Source organism: Atractosteus spatula, chromosome 22 (genome assembly GCF_055471065.1).
Source record: "Atractosteus spatula isolate fAtrSpa1 chromosome 22, fAtrSpa1.hap1, whole genome shotgun sequence".
In the NCBI taxonomy this organism is placed as follows: Eukaryota; Metazoa; Chordata; class Actinopteri; order Semionotiformes; family Lepisosteidae; genus Atractosteus; species Atractosteus spatula.
In genome coordinates, this window is record NC_142727.1 from 11986348 (window position 1) to 12013415 (window position 27068).

Genomic DNA, 27068 nt, shown 5'->3' on the forward strand with positions numbered 1-27068 from the left:
AATCTTACACTCAAGAATTGCCCGGGAAATGTGCACACCATTATGAGAAAAATAAAAAAAAAGATTCATTCAATATACAGTAGTTGCTTGGACATTAGTTTAATATGAATATGTATTACACTGGTGAATGACAGACAGCTTTCACCATGTAAGCACTAAATGGTCAGAAAGCACAACACCATATGAAAAACCAGCTATAGCCAAGCATAAAGCAGGCAATATTTAAGATGACCTCAGGGCAACCTGAATTTCATCCTACCCTCTGTCATATTTGGAGGTCATTTACTAGTAACACCAAGAGAAGGGGGGAAATATTCAAGTCATCACACTGTACAGATGTATTTTTTTTTATTAAAGAGATACCTTATCTGATTAATTTCATTTCTGTATTTATTGTATTTCCTTTTATGTTTTGACAAAAAAATGGCCAGGTGCCTTCTATCAGAATAATCTGGCTCCTTCAAAACCTGCTATTAACTGATAAGAGTCCAAGCTGTAATAGGTTCCACCTGGGTTTTGCAGTTCTTAAAAGTCGTTATCTGTTGCTGAAAGAAAGTCAGGCCTTCCCTGGAGGAGGCAGAAAACTTATTGAACAGACTGCTTCTTGTTTTGGAACTAGGCAGTGTTATTATGGCCAGTGTTCAATCCTACAAGTCCACACTTTCAAATCTCTGTCTTCAAACTTACTTGAGTAAGGTCTTCCTGCACAATTAACTAGTTAATACAATGTAAAGCACAAAAGTACAGTCATCAAATACTTGCAAACACCAGATCCCAGACAGCAGCTCTATTGTTACACAAACTAAAGGACTGCAGAGATACAGAAGATAACTGCTTGATGAGTGCTTTCTATTCCAGGTACAGGAATGTTTTACCAGCTGTGAAGTCATAAACAGAACCTAATTTTCCAAATTATCACTGATTCCATGACTACAATTTTCCATCCGCTTCTAATTGTTTTATTATCATTTTGATTGTATGTATCTTGTTGTTATCAACAGAGATGAGTGCACTGTTAAAGAAGGAGCTGTTGGATATTCGATTTCTTTTTAAGAGTACGGGAATTTGTCTCTCATAGGAGAGAATCTGACCAGTTTTGGCTTGGTCCTTGGTGTGGAATTGTGATTCTCTCGAAAAGCCCAACTCCAAATTTAGAGATAAAAAGATTTTTTTTTTTTAAAAACTATCGTATAAACTAATAACATCTTCTTTAAAAAAGATTAATTTGGTTTCCTTAATTTCTTCAGTAGTCGATTTTCATAATAAAATGTAATACTGTATCTTATAGCACTGCCAACGAAAAAAATAGCTTAGATACTACCACAGAAGATCTAACTGTATAGTATAGTTCCAAAATAATAAATTACACATACAGTACCATGAAAATATTACATGATGTCAAGATAAAAACCCTAGCTCCTGTATAGTAACTTCTAGTGTCATTTGCATGATTTAGCTGTTTCTTGCAAACCTCCTGAGCTACTTAATCTTGGCATTGGAGAGTACTAAAAGAAGGATAAGAGGATCTTGTTCCTGAAAAACATGGAGGAAGACCGATCTAGGAACATTTTGAACCCTCCCTTTTACCATAGGTTAGTTTGGCTTATCAAAAATAAGTCCATAGTGACAGACTGAAGTATTTTTTTAATAATCTTTTTAGTACATTGCCACTTCATGCTTCTGTTCATATCATGTGTACATAACATTCCTCTCACTGGGCCAAGTAAATGAGTTTTGAATGATGGCCGCCATATTTTTTGTGAAGGTTTAACATTAAAATTACTGCAGTGATATTCCCCGAGTACCTGATTCCAACAATAACTGGTTCTGAAGACTGAAATATAGTTTCGAAGGTCTACGATACACCAATAAAGACTCACTGCATTTTTATTTCTTCTGTAAAAATAATATTCTGAAACATTTATGTACAAAAACACAGCACATACATACAAAGATGGCGGGGGGGAAGGAGGTTGTGCCGCACTATTTAAGTACACAGTTCTTGACAGCTGAATAAAACCTTGCAACTGAAATCTTACGGTATGTAAGATTTTTAAAACATCATTCATTCACACACCACATATAAAGGCAGCCAGTTAACAATTCTGCTAAATTGGCAAGGGCTAAAAGCGTGTCACTAGGCAACCAGATTTGATAATGCCTTTGTTTGGGGTGAAAGGTCAGAAGCGTTCACGCTAATCCCTGCGTTCACAATTAAGTTACAAGAAAGATTTTTTTCCCCCCTTTCTGCAGCCAAACAAAAAGGGCTCCATCATTACAAATCAAAAAGTGTTTGCACTGTAAATTAAAGAAGGGACACGCAATCTATGTTTCATACCGATCTCTTTTAAGATCTAGGCAAACAACTCAGAAATCTAATTACTGAGGGTGATTTACTTCACTTGCTTTTGGACAAAGGGACCTCTTCCATTGCAGAGCTTTTCTATTTGACATGCTGCAATGTGGTTTTTTTCTTCATCACACCCTCAAGGTTAATGTATTGGGGGGTTGTTTTCCAGGAGGCTATGTGAAGTTATCAAATCAAAAAAGCATTTCACAAGATAATATAATTTTAACATAGGAGGATGTTGGTGAAGTGAAGGTAGTTTCCCTTTATTTTCTTCTTATTCCTGGTGCAAACCACAGGGCTTGCATGCCGAGAACTCCTAAGAGATTTAAACCTGGTAGCTAATGCTTGTTTAACACTAGACTGGTAGTACGCAATGCACTGTAAAGGATCAAGCAACACATTTTGGAGAGAGTTTTGTGGCCAAATTCTAAGATTCCTGCTGGCCTCTTCATAGGACATGAATAACATGGTCTACAGGAGTCCATAATCTCGCCACAAAACTTTTTTCCCTGACATGTGTTGCTGTCTCCTTTATAATGGGCTTCAAAGCGAGCCGCACTGCTAGATTCTCACCAACTGGTGTGCAAAATGGATTTAGATTTAATCATTTAGAGTGAGACCTGGCAAAAAATAAATGAAATCTGTTGTAATTGGACACAACCTTCTGCTGTATTTTTTTTTTATCAGGGATATTTTTACTGCACCAACATGGAATTTACAAAACACCTGAAATGCTGCAGGCGCTTAATTAACCTCATAAAAACTTATAATATAGAAAACTAAAGAACACAAATAGAAGTGTTACTTTTACTAATAGAGGTAAAAGCGTGGACTTGTAATTATGACTAAAAAGTCCTAAAATTAAAAGATTAGCTCATATTTTTCTGTTGTCCAGTCAAATGCCTGTTTATTGCGGGACTCATTCACTCGTGCTGTGAAAAAAAAAATAGAAATGAATCTGTTCTCCGCTCCAGTCAGATAAGGCCACCGATATGGATTCCATCAACTTGAATACTGCGCATTCTCGCAATCACAGGTTTAGGTGAAATTAACGTGGCAATTCTGTTATGGGGGGACTTCAAAGCTTAAATTTGTCCAAAGTCTTACACTTTAAGGGTTCAGAGGTCAAATCAGGCAATAAAAAAAATCCCAATGAAACCACTGACTCCTGAATTGAACTTGAAATGTTCACATGCCACCTATGCCAAATGTTAATTACAGAGACACACTAGGCTATTTTAACTGGGGAAGAGAGGGGTTCAATTTCAAAGACAAGCTAATACCACCTGTTAAGCTCTGCCTTATAAACCCCAAAAGTGTTATATCAAATGGTCATAGCATGTGTCACTTACCAAAACAATCTCAGAAACAATGCCCGTGAACCACAAATGCTTGTATAACAAAGAAAACAAAACTTGAAAGGGCTCCCTTGAAATTCATACACTTTTACACATTGTGAAATATATTTCTTGTGAGTGAAAGCCAGTCAGCGGAATTAATGAACTATGAATCTTTACAGTGACATACACCAGAACTCAAAACATAATCCAGAATACGACAATTCCATAGTTTCTGTGCTGTAAACATTAATATGTTTCAGCAGTTTCTGCATTTAAAGTGTCTGCATAATGTTGTTGTACTTGGACATGCTTAGATCTTCTAAGTCAAAGAATCTGGCTCTCTAGGAGAACAGAACACACATTTTAATGGTGTGAAGCTACTGTTAAGGTTTATCAAAGATTTTGCTTGTTCACCTTGTTACCTTTAGTAATTTGCACATTTTAAGGCAGGCATAAGAGAACAATCAGAACAAGCGACATTATTAACTTTCCAGTCTTTTTAAAGGTGTATCCCCAACAACCCGATTCAAAAAATTGAATTTTTCACTCTCCTTCACATGTGGGACTATATAATAGATTTTTTTCCAAGAAAATAAAAATGTTTTCTGAAGCGATGCCTCCCTACGAGAACTAATGCTTCAATAAGAAAAAGAAAAACCTTAGAATGCATATGTTTTGTTTGTGCCTTTCTCCATGCTGTGCTTTTTGAACTGTAAACCATCTGGGTTTTGAAGGAAACTTTTGCAGGGGGGTGGTGTTGGTGGACACACACTGACCTGGCTTAAGCAAAGACTGTTGCCAAGGAACAAGAGTCTTAGAATATTTGCAATGTATTCACAGATATCTGTCCTGCACCTGTGGGACTCCAGCCTGACACACTGATTGACTGATTGACTTCAAAGGTCTGAAGACAGCCAGAACCTGTTTATCCTGCAGACAGTTGAGCCATCAAGCAACAGCACTCACAGAGACACACTGGTACTGTACCGCATGTAATGAAATGCACTAATTACTTCTCTTTACTTAGGAACCTGAAAACATGCTATTCATCTGCAGGATCTGCCATCTGAGTAAAGGATGGCAAGGTAAATAATAAACACAGAAAGAGATAAGCTACCCACATTTGACAATACAATTCATCAATTTAATGGTTTGAAACCAGCAGTTTTTTCTTCTTTTGCATTCCAGAAGTGTACACGATCTTTTGTAGACCTAAACTTCAACCCATGAAGGCTACAAAACTCTGACTACTGTAATTCAAGATGAACACAGAGCATCTTTGTATGTACTAATAACCTTAATAAAAGTATTCTTCTCTATATATAAGCCATGTGCAGACAAAGTGAATAGGCAGTATTTCTTTGAAAATGTTCCTTCTTTTTGTTTTGACTCATTATAACACATACAACAAACTGAAGTCGAGTCATTCATACACTTAAGATACAATTCAAAAGCAGAAAACAAACACCAAGGACAAACTGATATTCTGCCCGACACACCTTCACATTTTGTTTGCAAGCTTTAAAAATTTGAGACAGCTTAATGATGCCACAATTAATGAAATATCTAACAGATGCTTTCAGTGCATCTAATGTGATTGAAATAACCAACACTTCTGACATTACCTATGTGTACTGGCAGTGCCTTCATTGAGAGGAAGAGGGAAAAAAAACACAAGCAAAATTAACCTGAAACCAGCAATCTGAAATGTTCAGAATGTGGCAGAGCAAGCCTCAGGGTTTTCTTTTTTTTTGCCCACTCAACAGTACAGTTTTGTACTCCCCTTATCTCACTGTCAAAACTATTTCTGGGTCAAGAAAACAACTGTTTACAACCTGGTTAGCTGGAGTTACGCTGTGTTCCCAGCAAGAAAATCCAGTGTTCCATTTCCAAAATCTTTGGCATATTTTGTCTCCAGCAGAAGGCTCTGTCTTTTCATTGAGACATTTAAGAAGGCAAACTTCATTCTTCGCTCATTTACATTACTTTCCTTACTGAAGTTACAGTATTTTGTTGGTGAAAACACAAAAGGCAGACCAGCTACAATGATGTACAGTGTTATAGTCCAGACTGACTTAATTTTATATAATCATAGACTTCAAATCACCAGCCTAGCATGTGCTTATTAGGAAAACACTGAGTGGAGAAGTGTTATTCTTTTTACAAAAGAAGCACCGCTGTCTTATTTTTTCACTAGAAAGATGTTGAATCACTCAATTGAATAACTGATGAATGCAAGTGTTAATATAATACTGGCATTTTAAATTCAGTCACAAAAACATGTAACTTGAGTCTTTTCATTCTTGATCCATTACACTAAATGCAATACAGTGCAAGACGCATTGCAGCAAATCAGTCTTCATACAGCTGTCACCTCTGCATTTACTGTGTCTTCCAGCACTGCAACATCTAAGACAGTTAGACACCACTGATTTTATTAACAGATCCAAAGAAATAATAACAAACAAAATAATTCATTTAGCAAGTATTTTGAAGGCAGCAACTGTTCTTAGAATATGTGTTTTTATTTTTTAGACTACTGCCTTGTTTTTTGTGCTAAGCCATTATTTTTGGCATTTTGTTGATCCTATGCCGTTGAGGGCCAGGACAGACACTTAGCATGTTCAGGCAATTGCGAACTGTGTACACACACACAGAAGGCTCTGGAATTGAGGAGCTAACAAAGGGAATGCAGATAGTTACCCCAGTAAATGCCTTTGTAATCTCATGTGTGGGTCTCTTCCCTTTGCAAATTCATCTCTGGGTGGGCTTTTCTCATTAAGTCATTTTTACAGGCAGAAAGGGCCTGATGGTCAACCTTCTTTCCTCTGCTTCATTATAGCATTGTCAACAGTGATTTCAGGGAGACCAAAACAATTTATAATGTCCTGACAAGAGCACCTATCTTGTGGAAAGCGATATGTACATTTCATTTCTATTAAACCCTCTCGGTTCTTTGTGATTCTATACAGCTGGGAAAACTACAGCTACTTTCCTTTTGACACATGGCTTGATTATAGCTTGTGGACAGTTTATGGCTGCGATTCAGAACCAGAGCTCTACAGTACATGTCATGGGGTAAATGTAACTCTTCATTGCAACATGTAGTGCAGTGCAATATACGGAGATATTTATGTATGGTTATGCTTGTATTTATATATGTATATGCTGTGAATACAATAATACATGCACCCTTTCATCTTACAGCATGCTCCAACACCTGAGAGTCTAATATTACAATGCACAAACACATAAAAAGCCTTCCTTTAATTACAGACACCTACATTGAAAGATGTGATCCAGAAACATTTATATCCTTTCAGTTTGTTGCCCTTAAACTAGGTCAGAGCCAAGGCTATGACAGCACACTGTAGCAGTGGATAAACAACAGCACATGATGTTGTTTTTCTGAAAATCCTGGCACCAAATGCTACCAACCAGTCCCATGCCCTAACAAAACTCTCTCTTCTCTTTATGTCAATACCTTGACTGCAATATTATACAATTCACCTTTGACATTTTTTCCTAGCCAAATATGATTATATTATAGGATGATTGCTGTAATTACAGTCTGCTTATAATGTAAGAACATCTTTCTCATGTGGGATAATTTGCTTCTCAAACTTGGACAGACCTGATGGCTTCAAACTGGCTGCTCGGGATTATTAATACAGCACAATCAAATGTTGATGTCTGCCAAAGGAGAATTACATTGGCTTCTAGTCATATTTCATGGCGATAAAAATGTATGGGGACTATGTTCACTCAGTAAATTGAATTATTTAAAATTGCCTAGGCTCAGTGACCCAATCCCATAAAATTTTCCAAGATAAAACAGAAAAATAATTAATGAAAAAGTAAAAGAGTGATTGCAAACCTTGCACTACAATTCCCCCAAATTATAATTTCAAAGGCCACAGCTAAACTGCTAATTTCCACTACTCCTATTGTCGCAGACTGAGCTAGCCGTCTCAACAATGGGCATTTAAGTTTCTGAATTGCACAGTTAAAAAGTAGGGCAGGACATACAGGCAATGCACTATATACTTGTGGGCATCCATTAGTGGACTAAAGAACAGCTTAATGGGTTTGTGAAAAGCATTTGTTCAGTCCAGATTCCTTCAGATTTGCATTAGACCTTCATTTGCAACCATTCTTCTTAAAATTCAATGCTCTGGCTGGCATTTCCTGACCCACCAAAGTGCAAAATCCTAAACATATCTGGAGTGTATCTGTCAAAACACCTGAGAGTCAAACTGTGTCCTTTGTACAGATAAGTCTGGACATCACAAGCAGACTATTACAAAATAACCTAATCATCAATTATTGGAGGGGGGTGATAAAATAATATCCAAGGTGGGTGTAATCCTTGTATTTTTGTGGCTGCAAATTATAAGCGTTGCACTTCCCAGACTCCTTCTTGAGGAATTTCTGGAAGTCTTCAGTTACCGTAAAATATTTATGCTACTGAAGGCAAGATTTGATATCTGCAGAAGAACAGGAAGCAACCAGTACTTTCCACCCTCCTGTACCCTTTCGCTGAACACCCTGCCAAAGGGAAACTGAGAACTGGATGTTTACAACTCCAGGAGACAAGGTCGAAAATTCTGGGCATTATAAACACCACCTCTATGTCGACAGGCATTAACTATTTATGTTGTGTGTGCCACACAGAGTTGCAGCTCCATTTGATGACAGTTCCTGTCCCGAGTATCCTGTTTCTTATTCTGTGAAATTCACCGTACAGGGAAAGACACTGCATCTCTCTGAACGTTTTTTTTTAATAATGGATAGGTTAAAAAAAACCATCTCATGACCGAACTGTGAAAGGTACATAAAAAATCATCACACTTTTGAATGCTGTGGTTTTCTAAAAAAAAAAAACATTTAGTAAAAATGCTCCAACGGCATTACTGCCGTAGAAGGAAAAAAAAATACATGCACACTGACTTATATGTTTTAGGAACATGTAATTTAACCCAAATTGAAGGAAGTTGAAGTGATCAATTAAGGGGCCTTCAACAGAGTGACCGGTCAAATATAGTGTGTTCTATGCACACTTGCTCAAATGGAGCTGAAGCTGAAAGCTAACTGAAAGGGTTTCAGAACTGTGAGTGTATTCTGAAGAACCGCCTTGCTCAGTCTTGCCCAGATCATCCTGACTGACAAGACAGTGGGCTGTCCTCGCCTGGTATCCGAGACGTGTTTGAATGTGTACTTGCTGCCACTCCCCAGGTGATCTTGATCAGGTTTTTTAACCCGTTATTCTGGACCCACTGCTTTGCTGGACATGTACAGTTTATCTGCATCTTTGATGTAAGGATGAGAGTCATGCCATCCTTTCAGCCACCAACCACCAACTCTGAGATACAGAAATATGTGCTGTATGTGATATATATATAAGACCATCTAGAAATCCAATATTGCTTGGAAAGTTCAGCATTGGGGCGACCACAGTGAAGAAAATCTAGCATATTTACTAACCATGCGTTAGGGTGTATTTTAAAACATAAGCTTGAAAGACAGGGTAGCTGGTATTCGCTGCTTAAGCCCCTGGAAGGAAGACAAGAACCTCGTTGCTTTGGACTTCTAAATTTAGCCAGCGTTTCGACTGTCGCATGTTGATGTTCATTAGCATTCTAAGAGCGCGTCTCAGATTGTTCTAGGCCTTGTAAATTCATGTATTACCTGTGTTTCATTGCCTTCGTAAAGGACTGACAACAAAACTACTGTCTTAGTTCAGGTGGGGAGCTGCGTCAGCAGGCGTAGGCTGCAAAGGAACAAGTAATACAGTAGGTTTATTCCCTGCTGAAAAAAGAAGAAAGAAAACGCAACGTTTCGGCCATGGAGCCTTCCGTTGTGTCTTCTTTCTTCTCTTTTCAGCACGGAATAAACCTATTACTTGTTCCTTCGAAAACTACTGTCTTTTTTTTTTGCTTATTATCTGTGTATGCTGTATGTACTAGTGCATAGCTAGTTATCTCTTACAATGTGGACAGGCTGTAACATGGCAAATTTCCTAATGTATTAAAAGCTATAACGGTGACGTACCCCGACTAGTGCGATGGGATGCCCTGCAACTTTATCCTGTGTAATCTGAGAACTCCCCCTCACCTCCCTTCTAAATTAAGAAGGGGTTTCTTGCGTACATGGCTTTTAAATGAGGTGAAGTTTGCACTCCCGGGAACGCCACTCTTACACCACAAACGCTGGTAAACAACCAGGCCTCTCCAGGTCAGGTCTTGTTATAGCCATTACCCTCCTCAGCTTCTACTCAAGTATGTCAAAGCATCTGAATGGCTCATCTGCCCTTTCCCTCCCCACTCACTCCATTTCCTATCACGTGCCAGTCAGAAGATTATTTGTTATTTTTGCGCAGATTTGCTTCTTTGCTTTTGTTCTGCCACGCCTTTGTGCTATTCCAGCCAAAATAGCTTCTGAAAGCACCTTTCAACCGCGGTGTGGGCAACAACCTGCGAGGGTGATTTATTTTACTGTGCTGGAGGACTCCTGAATGTGATGTGCAATGCTAAACTTACTCATCTTGTGCCTTTTCTCACAGGCATTTTAGAGGCGCCTGTTGGCACTCTTATTTTATTTTTATTTTTTTTACAAGAATAAGAGAAAAAACGGCTTACACAAACTGCATGCAAACCAGTAGGGATGAGGACAAAGGAACTTAAAAGCCTTCTTTTCCTGGACCAGGTCTCAGCATAGAGTGGTCAAGAACTGCCACAGAACATCATTCTTCAAGCAAAGGTTTTACAACTGAAACCCAGAACATGGATGGCTTTGTACTCCAGAGTAGGTGCAGATAATATATACTTTCATGGCGTGAAACTACATAGTGCACGCGCGAGTGTAGAAAGAGGCAAAACTCCTGCAGAGGTTCAGTATACCCTCGTACATCTCTGTATCAATGTATTTCTTCATTTTCCTTTTGTAATGATGATACAAACTCTGATCTTCAAGGCATATGAGGAAAGAAAGTGTGGTTTTGCAGGTCCCAGTCCACATTAGTGGTGCCAAGACTATCTTACCTGTGTGCGTCTGTCTGTGTGCTTCAAGGGCGTCCTCTGTTGAAAACTGTGCTCCACACTGATCGCAAACAAAGACTTTAGCCCCCGCTAGAAAAAGAATACAGAAAAAGAAATTGGCTTGGAATTAACTTTTCACCTGCATTTTCAGACTCGGTATACCCTTTTCATACCCTTTTCATCCTAAATCGCACAATGGAAATATTGTGCAAAATGAAAAGAAACATATCTAAACCAATTAAAGTTAATGCATATAACAAAAAGTTTTACCAGAAAATGCAATTCCGCATTACAATGAGCTTGAAATATGGCACATTCTGATTTTTTCCATAGTGTTTGCAGAAGATCCTTAAATCAAGTTGGTCGATAACGAACTTCAGCAGCTGTTTCAAGGTAATCATCCACAGAAATGAGCTCACATTATTCTCACAATTGATTTTTTCCCCCAGTATTTATTAAGTTTTCATACATTTTCCAAAGCAACACCCTCACTGACCTGTAATTAAACAAAAATATATATATATTTTGCAGGAAGGTCAGAAGTAATTTTTGTTGATACACAAATCGCTAAAATTCTATCTAAAAGAAATAAACAAAACTGATGATTTTTCATGGAACATTTTTCATATGAAAGAAAAGAAAGAAAAAGACTAATCTTAAGTTAAGCATGTGAATGTAAACTAACAAATAAATGTTAATGATACATATAAACCATAATTATTTAAGGACAGGAGGAAACCACTATAAAACACTGAATATTACTCAAATTGAAATAGTAGTTAAAGTACATACAAACATTTAATTACCATCCAAGTGAAATGCACTTTCTGACCAAAAAAAAAGATAAAAAACCTTCATATAAAAAGTGTGTTAAGGCATACCTAGAAGCTATTGTCAGTACAGTACTACGGGAAACAGGCACAGACAATGGCTCAAGTGTGATGACTACAGCTCCACACATACAAAGTCACTTTACTACCTCAATATCAAACAGGTGTGGTATTTGTAGGTGTTCTTTGAAAACCAATCTTGACGTGTTCTCAGTATTGTTTCTAAAGACTCCAATAACTTAGCAAGCAAAACAGGAAGTTGTCTATCTGATAAAAGTCATAGATCAAGCAGAACGGAACCGATGTCGCAATGACTGTCAGATTGAAAAAGAATATGCAAAACTAAAATGACATGCAAGTTTACCATGAATATCCTAGTCTTAATTGCTTTTACTTAAAACAAAAGCACAGAAAAAAGTCAATCTAAAAAAATATGCACCTTTTTTTCAGAAGAAGAATGTTAATAAAGACCAGGAAAGCATCACTAGAATTTTCACCTTTTCTGTTTCTCTGTGGTCCCAAAGCCAGTACTGATCGTAATGGGAAAAGCACACCCCTGGTATTAATTTAATCCCTTCTTCATGATCACATTTGGTTATAATTTGTTCAAATTAACCACCAATTCCCTATTAATGCTGTAGCAAAGATTCAAACAATAGGCACAGAAAATTGTGTGGAGCTTCTCATTTGATATGACAGGCAAAAAATGTTTTCCTCACAGAATTATGGCCGTGTTTGTTAAAATATTTAATTGATCAAATCTGGAGACGGCTGCAATCAAAATGTGAGTTTTCAAATGTTCTGCAACTTAACCAACTCAAACAAGTTCTTTCAACTATCATTTCATGTTGGTTATTAAAAAGTTTCAGCAAAACTCTCTAAATGAACCTTGTGTATCATAACATCCCCCCTCCCTGGATATCAAAATGCAACACTTTTTATAGTTTTTAAATAATTAACAGTTTTAGTTTGCTAAACATTTCTCTCCTTAAAGACCATACTCAAGTAATAGTTGAAATTCTATCTAATCACTATGAAGTGGTGTAAAAGGATTTAATTATTGCAACTTGAAATAAATATGCTTTATATTACCTCTTTAAAACGAGAATCTGTCTTGTATAATAGATACTGCGGTACCTTTTTAGATAAAACACAGGAGGTCAGGAGAAACTTCAAAACCAGTCAATAAAACATTAGTAAAGATGTACTAAATTAAGTCTAGGCAATTCGTCACTCCTTGGTTTCAAAGGACATTCTTTCTTTACCACTTGTGTCTACTTCTGAATAATTTTTAGTCAAGAAGACCATCAATTATTCACAAGTTCAAAGTCAGAATCTCACTCAAAACTTCGAACCAAAACACAAGAGTCAACTTGCCCATTTAGTAAGCAATTTACCCTTTTTCGAGGACCACGGTGAGCCAGAGTGTAGCCTCAAAGGCACAGAGTGAAGGGCAGGAGGGCACACACAAATATGTGTTTACTCAGAGATGTATACAGAGGGCAATTCAGAGATTTTCAGCTAGCATGGACAGCAGGTCATCGGACTGTGGGATGAAACAGGAGTACTGGGAGAAAACCCCCTGAGCATGGGAAGAAACTCCACAAACAAAAACAAGGGACCTTAGGCCTGTAAAACGACAGTGCTACCCACTGCGCTACGGTGCCACTGTGGCACCTTCGACATACTCATGTCTTACCTCACGTGAACAGACCCCTTTCCAGCTATTCCTTCACACCCCAAATCCAAAACTAAAACAGCCTGACCTGGAGCAGATTGGAGCAATAAACTCAGATAAGAAAAGGCCAAGAGGATTTTTTTCACCACACGAACGGCATCTTGCTCCTTATTCAGTATCCGTAGGAGTGACAACCATCTCCCCAGCTAGAGTAATGAATTAAAAGTGATACATTTCACTCCTTTGCAGAACTCAATGCCCCCCCCAGCAAACACACAGTTTGACGAAAGAGAAAATACAGGAAAAAAAAAGCACTGCTTTCCTTTGAGATGAACATGCTGGCAAGAGGAACCTTACACAACCATCGCTTCAAACAAGCGAAGAGAGCTGCCACGTGCCATTCGGAAAGATTCCGTTTTCACTTCCTTTTTGCGCAACCATGTGAAAGCGAGCGTTCAAATCGACAACGTACAGTAACAGTGTTTAATTTAGAACCACTAAACTTGCATTTGTGGAATCCCAAAGGAAACCACAATGGTGGGTAACATTCTAATTATTGTATAGGACCACACAAATGGTCCACCATCATTGTTCCAGGGAAAAGGGAATCACATATAACCTGATACCCAGGGGTTCCTGCTAGTTTAACTGACCAAAGGCTTCAAAACATTGCAGTGCACCAAATGGAGCAATTGTATTTTAAGAACAACATGACATCAAGTTACGCACAAAGTGTGCACAAATTTGTATTAGTGGCTTCAACTGTCTTCTTTGCAAAGATGCCTTGAGGATGAAAAAAAAAATGTATCCTTACTCTTTGCGGGGCTACACAGAATGAGTTATATAAGAAAGTACGCGTAGTACCAAAAACAGAAAAATCCATAAAAACAGTGCCGTCAGAACAATGAGTACAGACATCACACTTTTTTTTCTCTTTTAGCAATAACGAGCTGTGCTGTACAGTTTTATTTACAGTACCCTCTTATCAGTCAGAGAACAGTACGCAGACTGCCAATTTCAAAGGCCAGCCCAGTACTGTGTGTTCTCTCTCAAGTAGATGTGTACCACAGGCAGCAAATTTTTTTATCAACCAAAACAAAAAAAACCTGGAAAGCTGCCAGCATTCCTTTAACAAACACATTCACACAGAGAAATACAGTGATTGAATATGTAAATAGATAACAAGGTTATTTTTACTATGAAAGCCAGCCAGGAAATGTCAACGAACAAATTTACATTGATATTACAAACTATGTAATATGGCAAGCTAAGGTAAAATAAATATATACATTTACCCTTACGAGACTCTCCAAGAGGGAAGGAAGGAGAGAGGGGATTGTTTAAGGACAGAAAAACCATCAGTAATAAGTTAGCAAAAAGACCATTTTATAGGCATTTTTTTTTGGTTTTGTTTTCTCAAGGAAAATTCTTGAAATGAACACGTTGAAGCTCAATTGTTCTTCAGTCTGTTCCCCCCACTGTGCTTAATCCATTTGCCTGCAATCCACTTTCTCTATCCACCACAGCAGAAGGAATAGTTTCCCCACACAATGCCTCTGATTCATTAGTTCTGCCCTGGGTAGACTCGGAAAAATGGAGCAGGGGGCAGTTTGGTCTCCTTGCTCATTCAGGCTTTGGAGTCTGCACCACTGCCAAAGCTGCAAGATGGAGCTGACAGCAATAGCTGTTTGGCAACAAGGACATCTGCCTTCTAAATCCTTAACTTACCATTACACAATTTAGCATCCTTACAAAACAAAAAGGCACGCACACACAAAAGGAGCTAAAAAAAAAATCTTTCAATCTATGTCCAGCAGAGATGGGTGCAAACACCCTCTTGAAAGGTGAAAGGTTCCATGTGCTATCCTGCTCCATTTCCAACCTTTTTTCCTTGATCTTTCACTCATAACATGCAATGAGCTTCCTCTGATCGGTTCAGCTTTATTTGTATAATGGTTTGAATACACTGGGGAAACAGGAGCTCGAGCAGCTCCTCTGAGGAAGTTCTGGGATGCTCTGGTTCAAATACGGCAGGAAATTAGGACTGAGCTTTAGCCGAAAACTGTGCGTTAAACCTCTCACACAACCCCTTTGCTTTAAGAGATATACATTATATTACAAGTAGGTACCTGCATCAGCATGTGTATCCTGCAAAGAACAAGTAAAGGTTTATTCCATGCTGAAAAGAGAAGAAAAGAAACACAACGTTTCAGTTGTGGAGGGTTCTTCGGATGTGACACCCGAAGAAGGCTCCACAGCCGAAATGTTGTGTTTCTTTTCTTCTCTTTTCAGCATGAAATAAATCTTTACTTGTTCCTTTAAATGATATTACTCTTTCAAATTTGTTCAACTTCAAACTCCCTATTGTCTCAAACACCAGCTGGTTTATAGCGTGTCACTAAAAGGATGAAAAATAGTAAGAAAAACATTTGGCTGGCCACTGCATTAGTTCAGAAATGCAGGCAATCGAGAAGCCTAAGAAATATTTGACTTTACCCGGAGTAAGCATATTGGTTGTTGTACACATGTTGTTGAACTCAATATAAACATTCATACAGAATAAATCTTTTATTTTTTTGTGTGAGGAAACAGCCCTTTCTGATATAAAAAAGGGCAGTTTATTTGCCAGACCTGGATATTTGGAGGTCACGAAGGATGAAATGAGCCAAAGGGGGACTTCCTGATAGATCTGACTCCATAAAACATTCAAAAAGTGGCATCAGCCCCAGTTAATTCACAGCCAACTGCGATGGACAGGGGAATCACAGTTACAAGTGGTAAAGTGGGCCACAGACTGTACTTGAATATCAATATCTCTTCCAACACCCGCACTGGATCAATTACTGATGGGGTTGTCATATAGTGACCAAAATAGCTTCTTCTAACAACCTGAGGACTCCTAAACCTAGCATTGTTCCCTTCCACAACATGCCACAGAAATGACAACTGACAGTTCTTTACTGTGCTGTAAACGGCTTTATGGCTGACAAGGGAGGGTGAGAGAGTTGCTTTCCTTTTTGATGCTGCAGTTCTTAAGGGGTTATGCACTGGAGAAAGACGGCTGTTTAATTTTATGCTGTCCACCCCCTAAGGTGTTTGTTGACTGTCTGGAGCCAAGGGCCAATAATGAGCAACTTGCAGCACTGTACTGTATGATGGCCCTTTAAGGGACTTGTGCTAGTTCAAAATTTGGCAGGATATTTATAGCACCCGTAGTATAGCAATCGGCGTGTGTGTTTTAGAAAAGCTCCACAGGGCTTGAAATATGAGCTCCCGCAACTGTATACCGAGAGGCGATCAAAAAGCTTGTCTTATAAAGCCAATATAAACACAGAATCCTCGTTTTCAGCAAGAGACCACTACACAAATTATACTGAGGCCTGCACGTATACTTTCTTCTCCACAAGTCAATAACCTGTAAAGATTTAGTATTTAGGGCCCATTATTCCCCATTTTAAAATCTCACATTGTCAAAGACACTTCCTGGTTTACTAAGCGTCAGCTCTACAAGCCACGGGAGGGGAAATGAGTTAAAAGACTGACCTCTAAGACAAACAAACAAAAATCGAGAGAATCCTTTCCAATAAAATAACATCTTAAAAAAAATGAGCTCACAAGCATGATATTGTGCCTACCGCAATGTTTCTTTCATGGTACAATATCCTGTCAGGTTTGCACGTCTGTTAGCAATTCTCAATTAGTCTTACTAACTTTTCCACACAAAAAAAGCCTATACGAGCAGAGGCGGAAGAGATATTGAAGGATCAGCTATCTAGATGCGCGCGACGAGGCAATTTTTGAAGTACTAGTTTCTGAAGTTAGAACATCATCATATTTCTCTGCCATCTCTTCTCACTGGAGATATCAATTTAGAAACTGAAATATTGAGTTACTTGGAGAAATAAATAATAGGATAAGAGGAAATTCAGACGTCAAATAATACAGTTAAGATGAACTCAGGTGCTGTGATTTATTATTGTTACTAATGCAGTGGGTAAAAGGCAACACAAATAAATTGAAATACTGGAGCTGCAGCCAATCAGATATCAACGCTTACACAAGCCTTTCTCTTCAACTGTGAGTGACAGTCTGCCAGAAAATGGAAGGCAAAAACGCATGGAATCTGCCAGATGACACAAACACCATCCGCCTTGTTTTTTTCCATTATGTCATGTGTTGTTCTGAGAAAGGTTAGCCTTTCTCTTTCTTTGCTCCAGCACTTAAAACACAAAACAGAAGGAGAGAGAGGCGAGGTGGGGGACGACGACGACAGAAAGTTACTTCCATAAACTTCCTTTCCTTACAAAAGTGGACAGTGCAATGGCTCATTAACTTCGCCACTAACACATTTAACAATGACCTGACACATTCCAGTCTAGCCTGTACTCCTGGTCTCTCCTTCGCCTCACCTCTGTTACTCTCCCGAGATAAGATGCTGCTTTAATTTTTTCAGGCATCCCAGGAAAATCCCATTGACACAATTCACACTTTTTCTTAAAGCCCAGGGCTTGGCAGGAGTTGTCCATTAAGCTTTAATTACGCTCTCCATTAGGATCCTGTGAATATCCAAGACTAACATTCTGTGTAATAAAAAGGCGCTCACTACTCTGCGAAATAAACATTCTGAAGCACTTTACTTGTTCACCAGGGTAATGCCACAATGCCCACTGATTCTCTCACTACTCACATCCCTATGGCATTACTAGTATAACAGTTATCCTGCATGCACTGGCTATTTCCAAATAGCATTAGGACTTGTTTTCATCTTTTTTTAACCTCACATTAAAACGCCACTAGCCAGTCTTTGCATACCATTTCCTGTATCATACATAAAATATACCGCAAGGAGATGTAGAAAATCTGAGGGGGATCTGGAAAAGGGGGGTCTTCCATAATGGCTTTCGAGCTCGATAATCTGTGAGAGGACTTTGTTCTAAAACGTCCTAAAACTCGACGAGTCTGCGTCTTGTGGAACAAAATGCCTTGGTTTAAAAACTAAAAATCATTTGTTCACTGCTCTAAAGAACATGAATACTTGACTGCTTACTGCAGTCTTAGCTGTGAAGAAATACAAGGTCTGGGGGGGGTAAATTATTATTATTATTATTATATTATTATTATTAATTATGCAACTTCGGGAGTACAAACACATACGGTATATGGATAGAGTAATATACAGTATACACAATACAGCTTTCCTGCTTTCCCAGATGACAGACAGTACAGAAGAGTACCTCATTCTACCCCAGGAAACCCCATATGGGACTAAAAATGGCTGACATTGATATTTTTGGCGTGAAAATAGACAATTCAAGTTCAACTTTCAGTTTGTTTAAAAAAATGGGCTCCCTTGCAAGTTTAACTCAAATGCCAACAAAGGGATTAAATTAATATATTTTTCTTCCCATAATTCACAGGAAATATCCTTGAGGTTTTCTGAGTATATACAATACAGTATGTATTACATAGTTGGCAGATCTGATGAAACGTTTTTGCCAGATGATTATAATACTAGAATATAGCCTATTTTTAACATCCTGGTTAAGGATTTTTATTTAAATTCCTGTATATTTGTACGGTAGGTGGTTCCCATTAAATTGCTATAAAAATGATTCGTAAAACACACTTCCAAAAAAGATGTGGCAAATACAGTAACTTCTGGTGAATGCTGATCTTCCTGTTACAATTGGTCTATAGTAAAGGTGCAGTACAGCAAGTCCACTCAATTTTCTTACACTATCTCCTCAATTATATTGTTTATTGGACAAACAACTTATATTCACAAGGAAGAAAAGAGAAAAAAAACATTCAGGCCATTTGGTATTTTAATGAGAAATAAGGTTCCAAATCTCACTTTTATTATCATTTCCATCTGAAGTTCAATGATCACTCACCTTTCTGAAAATGCTAAATTTGAGATGGAGCTAGTTTTAAGTGCTCTTTCTGGAATTGTGTCGAGTTTGTTTACACTGCATAATCGTATTTGTTTTTACTTCACCTCCTTCTCTTCATATTGTTCCCACATGAACTACTGAGATTGGTAGTGCAATTGTAGTGAGGCCTTATCCCGAGAAAATGCAAGTAAGTGGGGGCAGGACTCTACCACGACTGTGCAATCTGGCTATATTGTTCTTTTTGGGAATTCCCGAAGTATGTCTTTACACCTTTACATTTGATAAAGGTCCTCCACTAGCACCTTCTGTGTACTTCAGAGTTCGTCCAACATTGCCAAACAAAAACCTCAGATATTGCTCAGAAATCAGTGGATATCCTTTATGGGGGGTCTGGGGATATTTTACAGTGGTTTATGCTATAGCTGTTTTTCAGTGGAGAGCCACACACTTCTAGAAGTGCACGTTTATACAAGGAAAGAAAGATTTGGGGTCCTCGGAGTTTGCTTTCAACTTGCCTACAAAATCCCAGCTAGGAACTTTTAAAAAGACAAAAAAAAAAAAGCACAATCTGAAGGCCGGTGGCAAATGTGACTTAATTACTTCATCAGTCAGCTTTTCTCTTAAACCTCAGTTTGACACTACAAGTTGGATGCATTTAAAAGAACAATACCAAACTCTTGCTAAAAATAATACCTTCGGGCTTCTGTTTCCAATCGCTTTCGAGAACAGCAACAGAAGCGGCAGTCGGGAGAGAGTGGAGGTTTCCGGGTGAGACCTCTTTTCAGCAGCCCACCGACTCGGGCTGAGGGAAAGCTGCACGGCCCCTGTTGTAAATGTGGCTTCCTGGCCGCCGAAAAAGAGTGGGCTTGTCAAAGACACAAATCCATACTGGCCCGGGGCTCCTCTCCAATCTATTTTCTGCTCAGCTGGTTTTAAATGAAGTTATTATGACTCATTAAAACGCCCGCAAGCCTGTGGAAGTCGGCCAATTACAATTTAAATTTAGCCTCTTTCACCCCTCCCCCCCCTTCTCTCCACGCTTTTTATTGCTGCCCCCTCTTCCTTTCCCCTTCCACCACCGCAAAACACCACAGAGCCGTCTGACGGCAAACTCAAAGCTGCTTTTCATTTCAGATCCCCCCCCCCCCCGTGTAAACAAACACGCACCAACAAACAAAGCCAAAACTCTTCGGGTATGTGGGTCGGGGAATCTCATTTCAAAATGAGGGTTAATTAACAGTAATTACCTCATTTAAAAAAAAGGAACCCCATAAGAACAGAATTTTATCTTATTTTACACTGTGTGGTTTGGTGACCAAGTCTGATTTCAAACGACAACCCAACGCCCATACAAAGCCTCTTGAAAAAAGCCCTCAGTTTTATGACACATTTTCCTTTTAAACATCCATATATTCATTAACTTACCAAGTCTACATCCGGGACTGGGCCTTTTGGCTAATCCACGGAGACAGAGTGATTCAGGATATATTCAACCCCCATTGTGTTTCTAAATATTATCTCCGAGGTACGCCTTTTCAATCATCAGCAGAAAAATTTTACCTCTTCTGTAAAAGTTTCTCACTGGGGTGTGGGGTGGGGTTGAGCTGTTATCTTTGGTTTTGTTTTGGGAAGGAAAGAAACGAATGAATGATACTGTACATTTAAACAATGCAGGACTAGCCCAAACATTTAACATCGGCTTTCTAAGACCGAAACCAGTCCGCTATTTGTCTTCTGCTTTCCAGACCACTTCAGCAGAAGGAAACGCACAACACACTGGATCCCTTCCCAGCAGAAAGGATCCCTGAAGAAAGATACAGCTCTTCCAAATCAAAACAATTCTGACATGCATTTCTATGCTGACAACCTCCTCAATCTTGCCAACATGTACATTGAACTTGACAACAGATGGAGAGAGGGACAAGAAAGCACTTCTTGCAGGGTAACAAAAACCTGGAGGCAGGAAAAGGGGGAAACTTACTGTACATACAACTTACCAGCTGATCGGATTCACCCGAAAAACAAGCGATTTTTACCAGTCTCACAATATACCCAAAAGGAGACATGTAAACGTTTTTTTACAGTGGCATTACGTCAAGTTGATAAATACCATGCTTGCTTGTCCCCTTCAGCACCTTGAAAAATTCACAGATGTGCCACATATGATGATGTTGAGAAATTGTGGACCGCTTAAAATTCATTTATGAAAAGCAGTTATAAGATTTTAATGGGATATTTTAATATTCCGGGGCAAAGAACTCAGGCTTTATAAAGTGCTGACATATTGCAATGATCTGGGATATTAAATTGTATTTATACTGTATACTTCCAGTCCAACTATTTTAAACAGTCTAGGCTTATGTGATTATCCAAACATCAATTTCAAATAGGAATAATTATAAATATAAGAATTCTTATTAAAAGGATGATAAAGACTGAATCCTTAATAAACTATTCTATGTTTTCTATTACGAAGTCTCAAAGATGGTCCTTGTACTGTGTTTAATATTTTCTGCTCCAGTATCTTTATTATGAAATTAAAGCATACACTAAATGATGTAGAACAGTAACTCTTCAGGCTCACAGTAGTCAGTGCTACTTTACAGTCATGCATCAATGGGCTCGGGTTGGTCTTTTCAGCTGGTTTTCTGACAAAATAATCTAAAATATCTGAATGTTATGCAGTCGGTAAGGACCAGGCAACGCATTTCAACATTTTGACAACTGTTAAATAGATATAAATATCTATCTAGATATAACTATCTGTGTATAAACATTTAAACTGACATTAAAAATAAAAAAGGAAACTGTATAATGAATTTCTTTGCGTCAATAAGGTCTTAATTTAAGCAGAAGATCCGAGACACAAATACATCTAAGGATTTGTGATGTGGGATGTTTACTTATAAGTACCATATGAAAGATGTGGTTTGAAGTATGAGAATATTTGCATATTTTCAGTAGGTTCACAATCTGTTTTTGTTTTTACACCTTACCTTGCCTTTTGGTCAGGGGATCAGACTAAGGAAAACAATTAGAAATATTCTAAAGAAATTAGCTCAATCGATTGAGCATGTTTCTTTTTCTAAATTATGATTCTATTAAGCAGAGTAAACACACAAGCTAATAACAGGCTTTAAAATTTGTTTCCCAAATATGTATGGCATGATCCTTGCCTTCACTATGATATAATCAATTGTCATTCTAATCCCTATCAAACTCTAAATACCTATGAGACAAATATTGTAACTATCTTGGGAGTCCTGCTGTGAGCTCTGAAATACCTTTAACCCATAAGTGCCAAACAATGCATTATGGATACACAGTACATTTCTCCAGGTCCTTATATAACCTCTTGAATGTTTACCATTGCTGGGAAGGAAAGCTGCATTTTTTTTCTAACAAAAGAAATCTGGACTCCTCTTTAGGTGTGCTTTCTGTGCTATTTCATTATTTTGCATGGAAGTTATGTTTTGATGTATCGCTTTTATTTCCAGCAGAACAAATTAATCCGCACCCTTCCAGCAACGCTCCCTTTTGACAGGATCTGCTCAGAGGAGAAAAATGATGAAGTAAATCCAAAATTCAATCGCCTGTGTTCTGTTTTAGAAAGCACACAGTGTACTGTACAGCCCATAAAACTCCAAAACAGCCTCCAGACGCTGCTGCAATCACCCTCCATCAAAACACTTTGTCTCGCATACAAAAATAAGATCCAGCGTTGAGCTGAATACCAAATCAGCCCATTAGAGCACAGGGCACTTGCTACTTAGCAACGAAAGGGATTTAAAGCCGCAATACCCAACGACAAAGAAATAAGATCAAGATCTTTTACAGGGTATTATGGCTGGCTTTAGCTTTTTGTTTTAATTGAAAACAGTAGCAAGATGATGTTAAAAAAAATGAAACAATTAGGTTGGTGTCCCAAAATAACCCCTCTTCCAGACTGTGCTCAATGCGTTATTTCTGAAGTGAAAGCAGGAATCATAAATCATTAAAAATCAATCCGCTGGAACCTGACTTAGGTGTCCTCCATTTCATGATTTAGAGCTATAATGAAACATATTTTAAACAGGACAAGATTTTATTTATTTGTGCATTGACATGAAACGTAAAAGCTTAAAGTGTTGATAAATACATAATGTGTAAGTAAACAACAATTACACACTGCATTTTGTAGATTCCATATATACAAATATGGGTACCTAAAGTTGAACTAAGTACTAGCGATTTTATGAGAAACAAGGTTGTTCCGTATATTTATGCAGCGCAATTAATATTGAATGACTATTTTTATTTGTCAAGGGTGTTTTTTCTAAAATTATTGAACACTCGTTCATTCAAGCATGTTGTAATTAGAAAAATGTAGTGAATTAACTTCATTTAAGGAACAAGACTCTCATGCTTACATCTTAAGACATCTATAGAGACCCAGGTCATAAAACTGTAATTTAGTTCCACTGTGACAGGGAGAGGTGTTCAAAAAGGCTCCAAATGTGAATGGAGGGGAGTAAACGGCTTTAAAATACTGCCAGCTATGCCTTTATCAGCAAAGAGAAACCATAATTGAGGGTGGCTGTTAGTTTATAGGGTCTGAAGAAAAGGAAGCCTTAGGTTAACACACAAGGTCACCATTGCAGGATCTGAGCTTTGTGGAAAAAAAAAACACAAGGAAAGGAGTTGCTTTTTGCCTTGCTTTTCTTATTCCTCATATCTGATCTTATCTGATATGTTTGGCTAATAATGTTTCAGATGAAAGAAGATCAGAAGCTTTATAAATAAATCTGCACTGAAAAAAAGTAACCGACTGTAAATACATGCTGAAAAGCATGCACATTTCTAAATTGCTGTGAGTTGCCTACAGCCATCCACTGTATATCCTACTGTATGTGAAAATGGTTCAAAACAGCACCTTTGCAATAATCCTCGAAAGTTCTCTGTACATTCAGATCACATAATTTCCTTTGCAAAGGAAATGCTGTCCTGCCTTTCTTATTCCTTATCTGATATGTTTGGTTAATAATATTCCACATGAAAGGAGATCAGGCACTTTATGAGATTATTCTGCACTAAAAAAAGCAATCTAAATACAAGATTGTTGAAAGCATGGGCATTTTAAAGAAAATTGAACTTAATGTACGTTGCATTCAGCTATCAACCTCATATCTCATGTGAAATGTTTCAAAATGCCATTTTTGCAATAATCTGCCAAAATTATCTGAAACTGCTGACGGTACATGCAGATCATACCAACACAACATAAAATCAAGATTTCAAATTCTTTGCAAGGAAATGCTGCAGTGGGAGGGGCTGAGATGGCACGAAATCTTCATCAACAATCGTGACTTTCAACTCGTGATGGCAGTCCGGCTGAAAAATCACAAAGGCAATGAGTACGTTCTGTCAACACGTTTTTTTTCCCCATACAGAATGGCCCAGATAATTGAAAGTAAAAAATCTGATGATAATTGGAAGATGTACAGTATTCATGTATATGCCATGTTTAACCTATAACTTTACACAAAAAACAAACATTTAGCTTAGCAATGCACATGCTGCGATCAATGAACTACAATGAAGTACAGTGCACCTTTTTTTCCCCAGTCAAACTCTTATTGACTGGCAAAAACTGTAACTCTTGCCATGACCTGGAAGGTTACTGGCTGCAGTTCACAGCTCTTAAATTGAAGGAACACTGGATGTTTTTTATTTTCATTTTAAATTTCCACTCTAATTGCCAAAATTGAGTAACTTTAGTTAATCAAGAGTAGCACTTGATCATTTTTCCAGTCCAAATATTATGCATCAAAGCCAAAAGAATTCGGACCCTCGGTTATCCTAGTTTCAGGAGACGCATTCCTTTTTTCTGAAGGAATGATGACATTCGGCTGCCAAATACAATCTCGACTGCAGTCGTAGCTCCCGCGAGTAATGGTGGCTCACAAGTCAGGTGCTGCTCAAAATTTCTTGGTTCATGTCCAGTTGCTTCAAAGTTATTGTTCCAAAAATGAAAAGCGCAACTACTATGGCAGCTATTAATCATGTGCTTCTGTCTTTAATGGAAACGTTTGAGAGTATGATTCATATCTAGCAAACAGGGTCATCAAAAGGACGTAAAATGTGCCATTAAATTATCAGCTTGATTCAGAAAATGGATCTTATACCCAGATACAGTTAAGCATCAATTAATACCACCATATTGTCTGGATTTCCACAGATCTTTGAAAGATGTGCCAGAGTGATGCTATTAAAACATTAAAGCCACTTTAACAAGTCGTCTCTCATTCCAGAATTAGCATACCGTAACCCTCACAGAGGAGGGAAAAAAGTGATAGCCGTTCGATGACAAGAAAATGCACCGGTCAATTACAAAGCCATTTCCAGTGGCCTAATCATCTCTTCTGCACCTTATTAATGAGAAGATTTATGCCTGGCATAATTTTAAATGTTGTTTTAAACAAGAGCTTAATGTACATCAACAGGTCAGAGAAAGTATTATGGGTTTAAGTCAGAGGAGAGAAGTTAGGGCATGCCGCCAAACAGAAGCTCAGGGCCGATTTATATCCTCTGTCCATCATCCTCGGCTAATGCTCTTGAGGGAGAAAAGAAGACGAGGGGGGGGGAGGTCTGGGGGAAGAGATGCATTTTTCATCAGCTGGTGTAAAATTTATAAATGGCACTGCAGAAATGTTTTTCTTTTTCAGTGCCGTTCTGGTTTCATTTAGAGCCCCCCATCCACACGCTCTCTCTCCCCCCCCGGTCCCCGTCCTCCTCCTTTTTTTGCTCTCTGCCTCTCTTTTGCTCGCTATTTCAGAATATGCGGCTTGGAAAGCAGTCAAGTTTCATTAATTTCTGGTTTGGGTACAGTATGTTCCTGGACGCACATCTGCGAGCGATCATAAACGCTCTGGAATGCTGGCAGAACATCCAGACCTGCCGGCAGCCGATGATGTCATCACTCTAAGGGAAGAGCTGGACGTTCGCCAAGCTGTAAGAACACAGCGCGCAACTAAAGAGACGGATAACAAGTGAGAGGATTTAGCCCCTTTCTTTTAAATGTTTCCCACTTTCCACAGTGGTACAGTTCAACCCACCGTATACTGTACATGCACTTTTACCATCTATAGTTACAGCAGCCGGCGTTTCTGAAATTGGAATAAGTCATGGCTAAACTTTTTTTTTAAAAATCGGCTCAGGCCCTGCGACAAAAAATGTTAACATCTGAACTGCGGCCTAATAAGGGTAATCGGGTCTTAAAAGACTTGTACACAGCTGAGTACTTTGGAAAGCACTTTAGATTGAAATTCATTCAAGTCGATTTACTTACACAATATCTGAATGCTGTACTTTGACTTTGTTCTTGTACCAATGAGCAACGCTGCACGAGATCAAAGGCAGGACTGTTTGTACTTTTAAGTTACAGCACAGGGGATAGATGTGTAAGATGTTCCCTAGACTACAGGACTGCATGATGGTGTAGAAAAAAATGGATCAAATACAAGTACAACTCAAAAAAAGTCAGCTACACATAATTAGGCATCCAAAACTCCTTCCTGACATAGAAACAAGCAACATTTTATTGCCTACATGTAACTTGACTTAAAGAGTCAAAGGGTCTTTGTACTGTAAGCCTGGTTTATTGCACAACTCATTCCCTTCATCACTAACAAAAGTGCAACTTGGAGCTTTTTCACAGTACTCGAAACAGCTCACGGCAATTCTCTTTCCCACAGAGACCTGTCAAAGTCTGCAACATCACAAAAGCTACAAAAACTATATGTACATCTACAGAGACACTGTTTCATGGAGCAAAACAGTACTAAAAAAAAAAAGTGAAGATCAGAAGCACTAACTGATATTTAAGATGGTGGTAACAGAGAAATATTCCTGTGTTGATCAACTTGTAGTTCAAAGCATGAGCATTTTTTTTAAAAGTCAT

The 27068-nt window shown here is 38.3% G+C and overlaps 1 protein-coding gene across 2 annotated transcripts in view; it reads right to left on the bottom strand.

Annotated features, from left to right (window-relative positions):
- The window catches only part of zbtb16a (zinc finger and BTB domain containing 16a), a 128349-nt gene that overhangs the window by 41266 nt on the left and 60015 nt on the right, over positions 1-27068 (bottom strand). For both annotated transcript variants that reach the window (XM_088939541.1, XM_088939542.1), the window contains exon 4: positions 10731-10817. In XM_088939541.1, coding sequence (XP_088795667.1) covers positions 10731-10817 — 87 coding nt within the window. The remainder of the gene's footprint in view (positions 1-10730; positions 10818-27068) is intronic.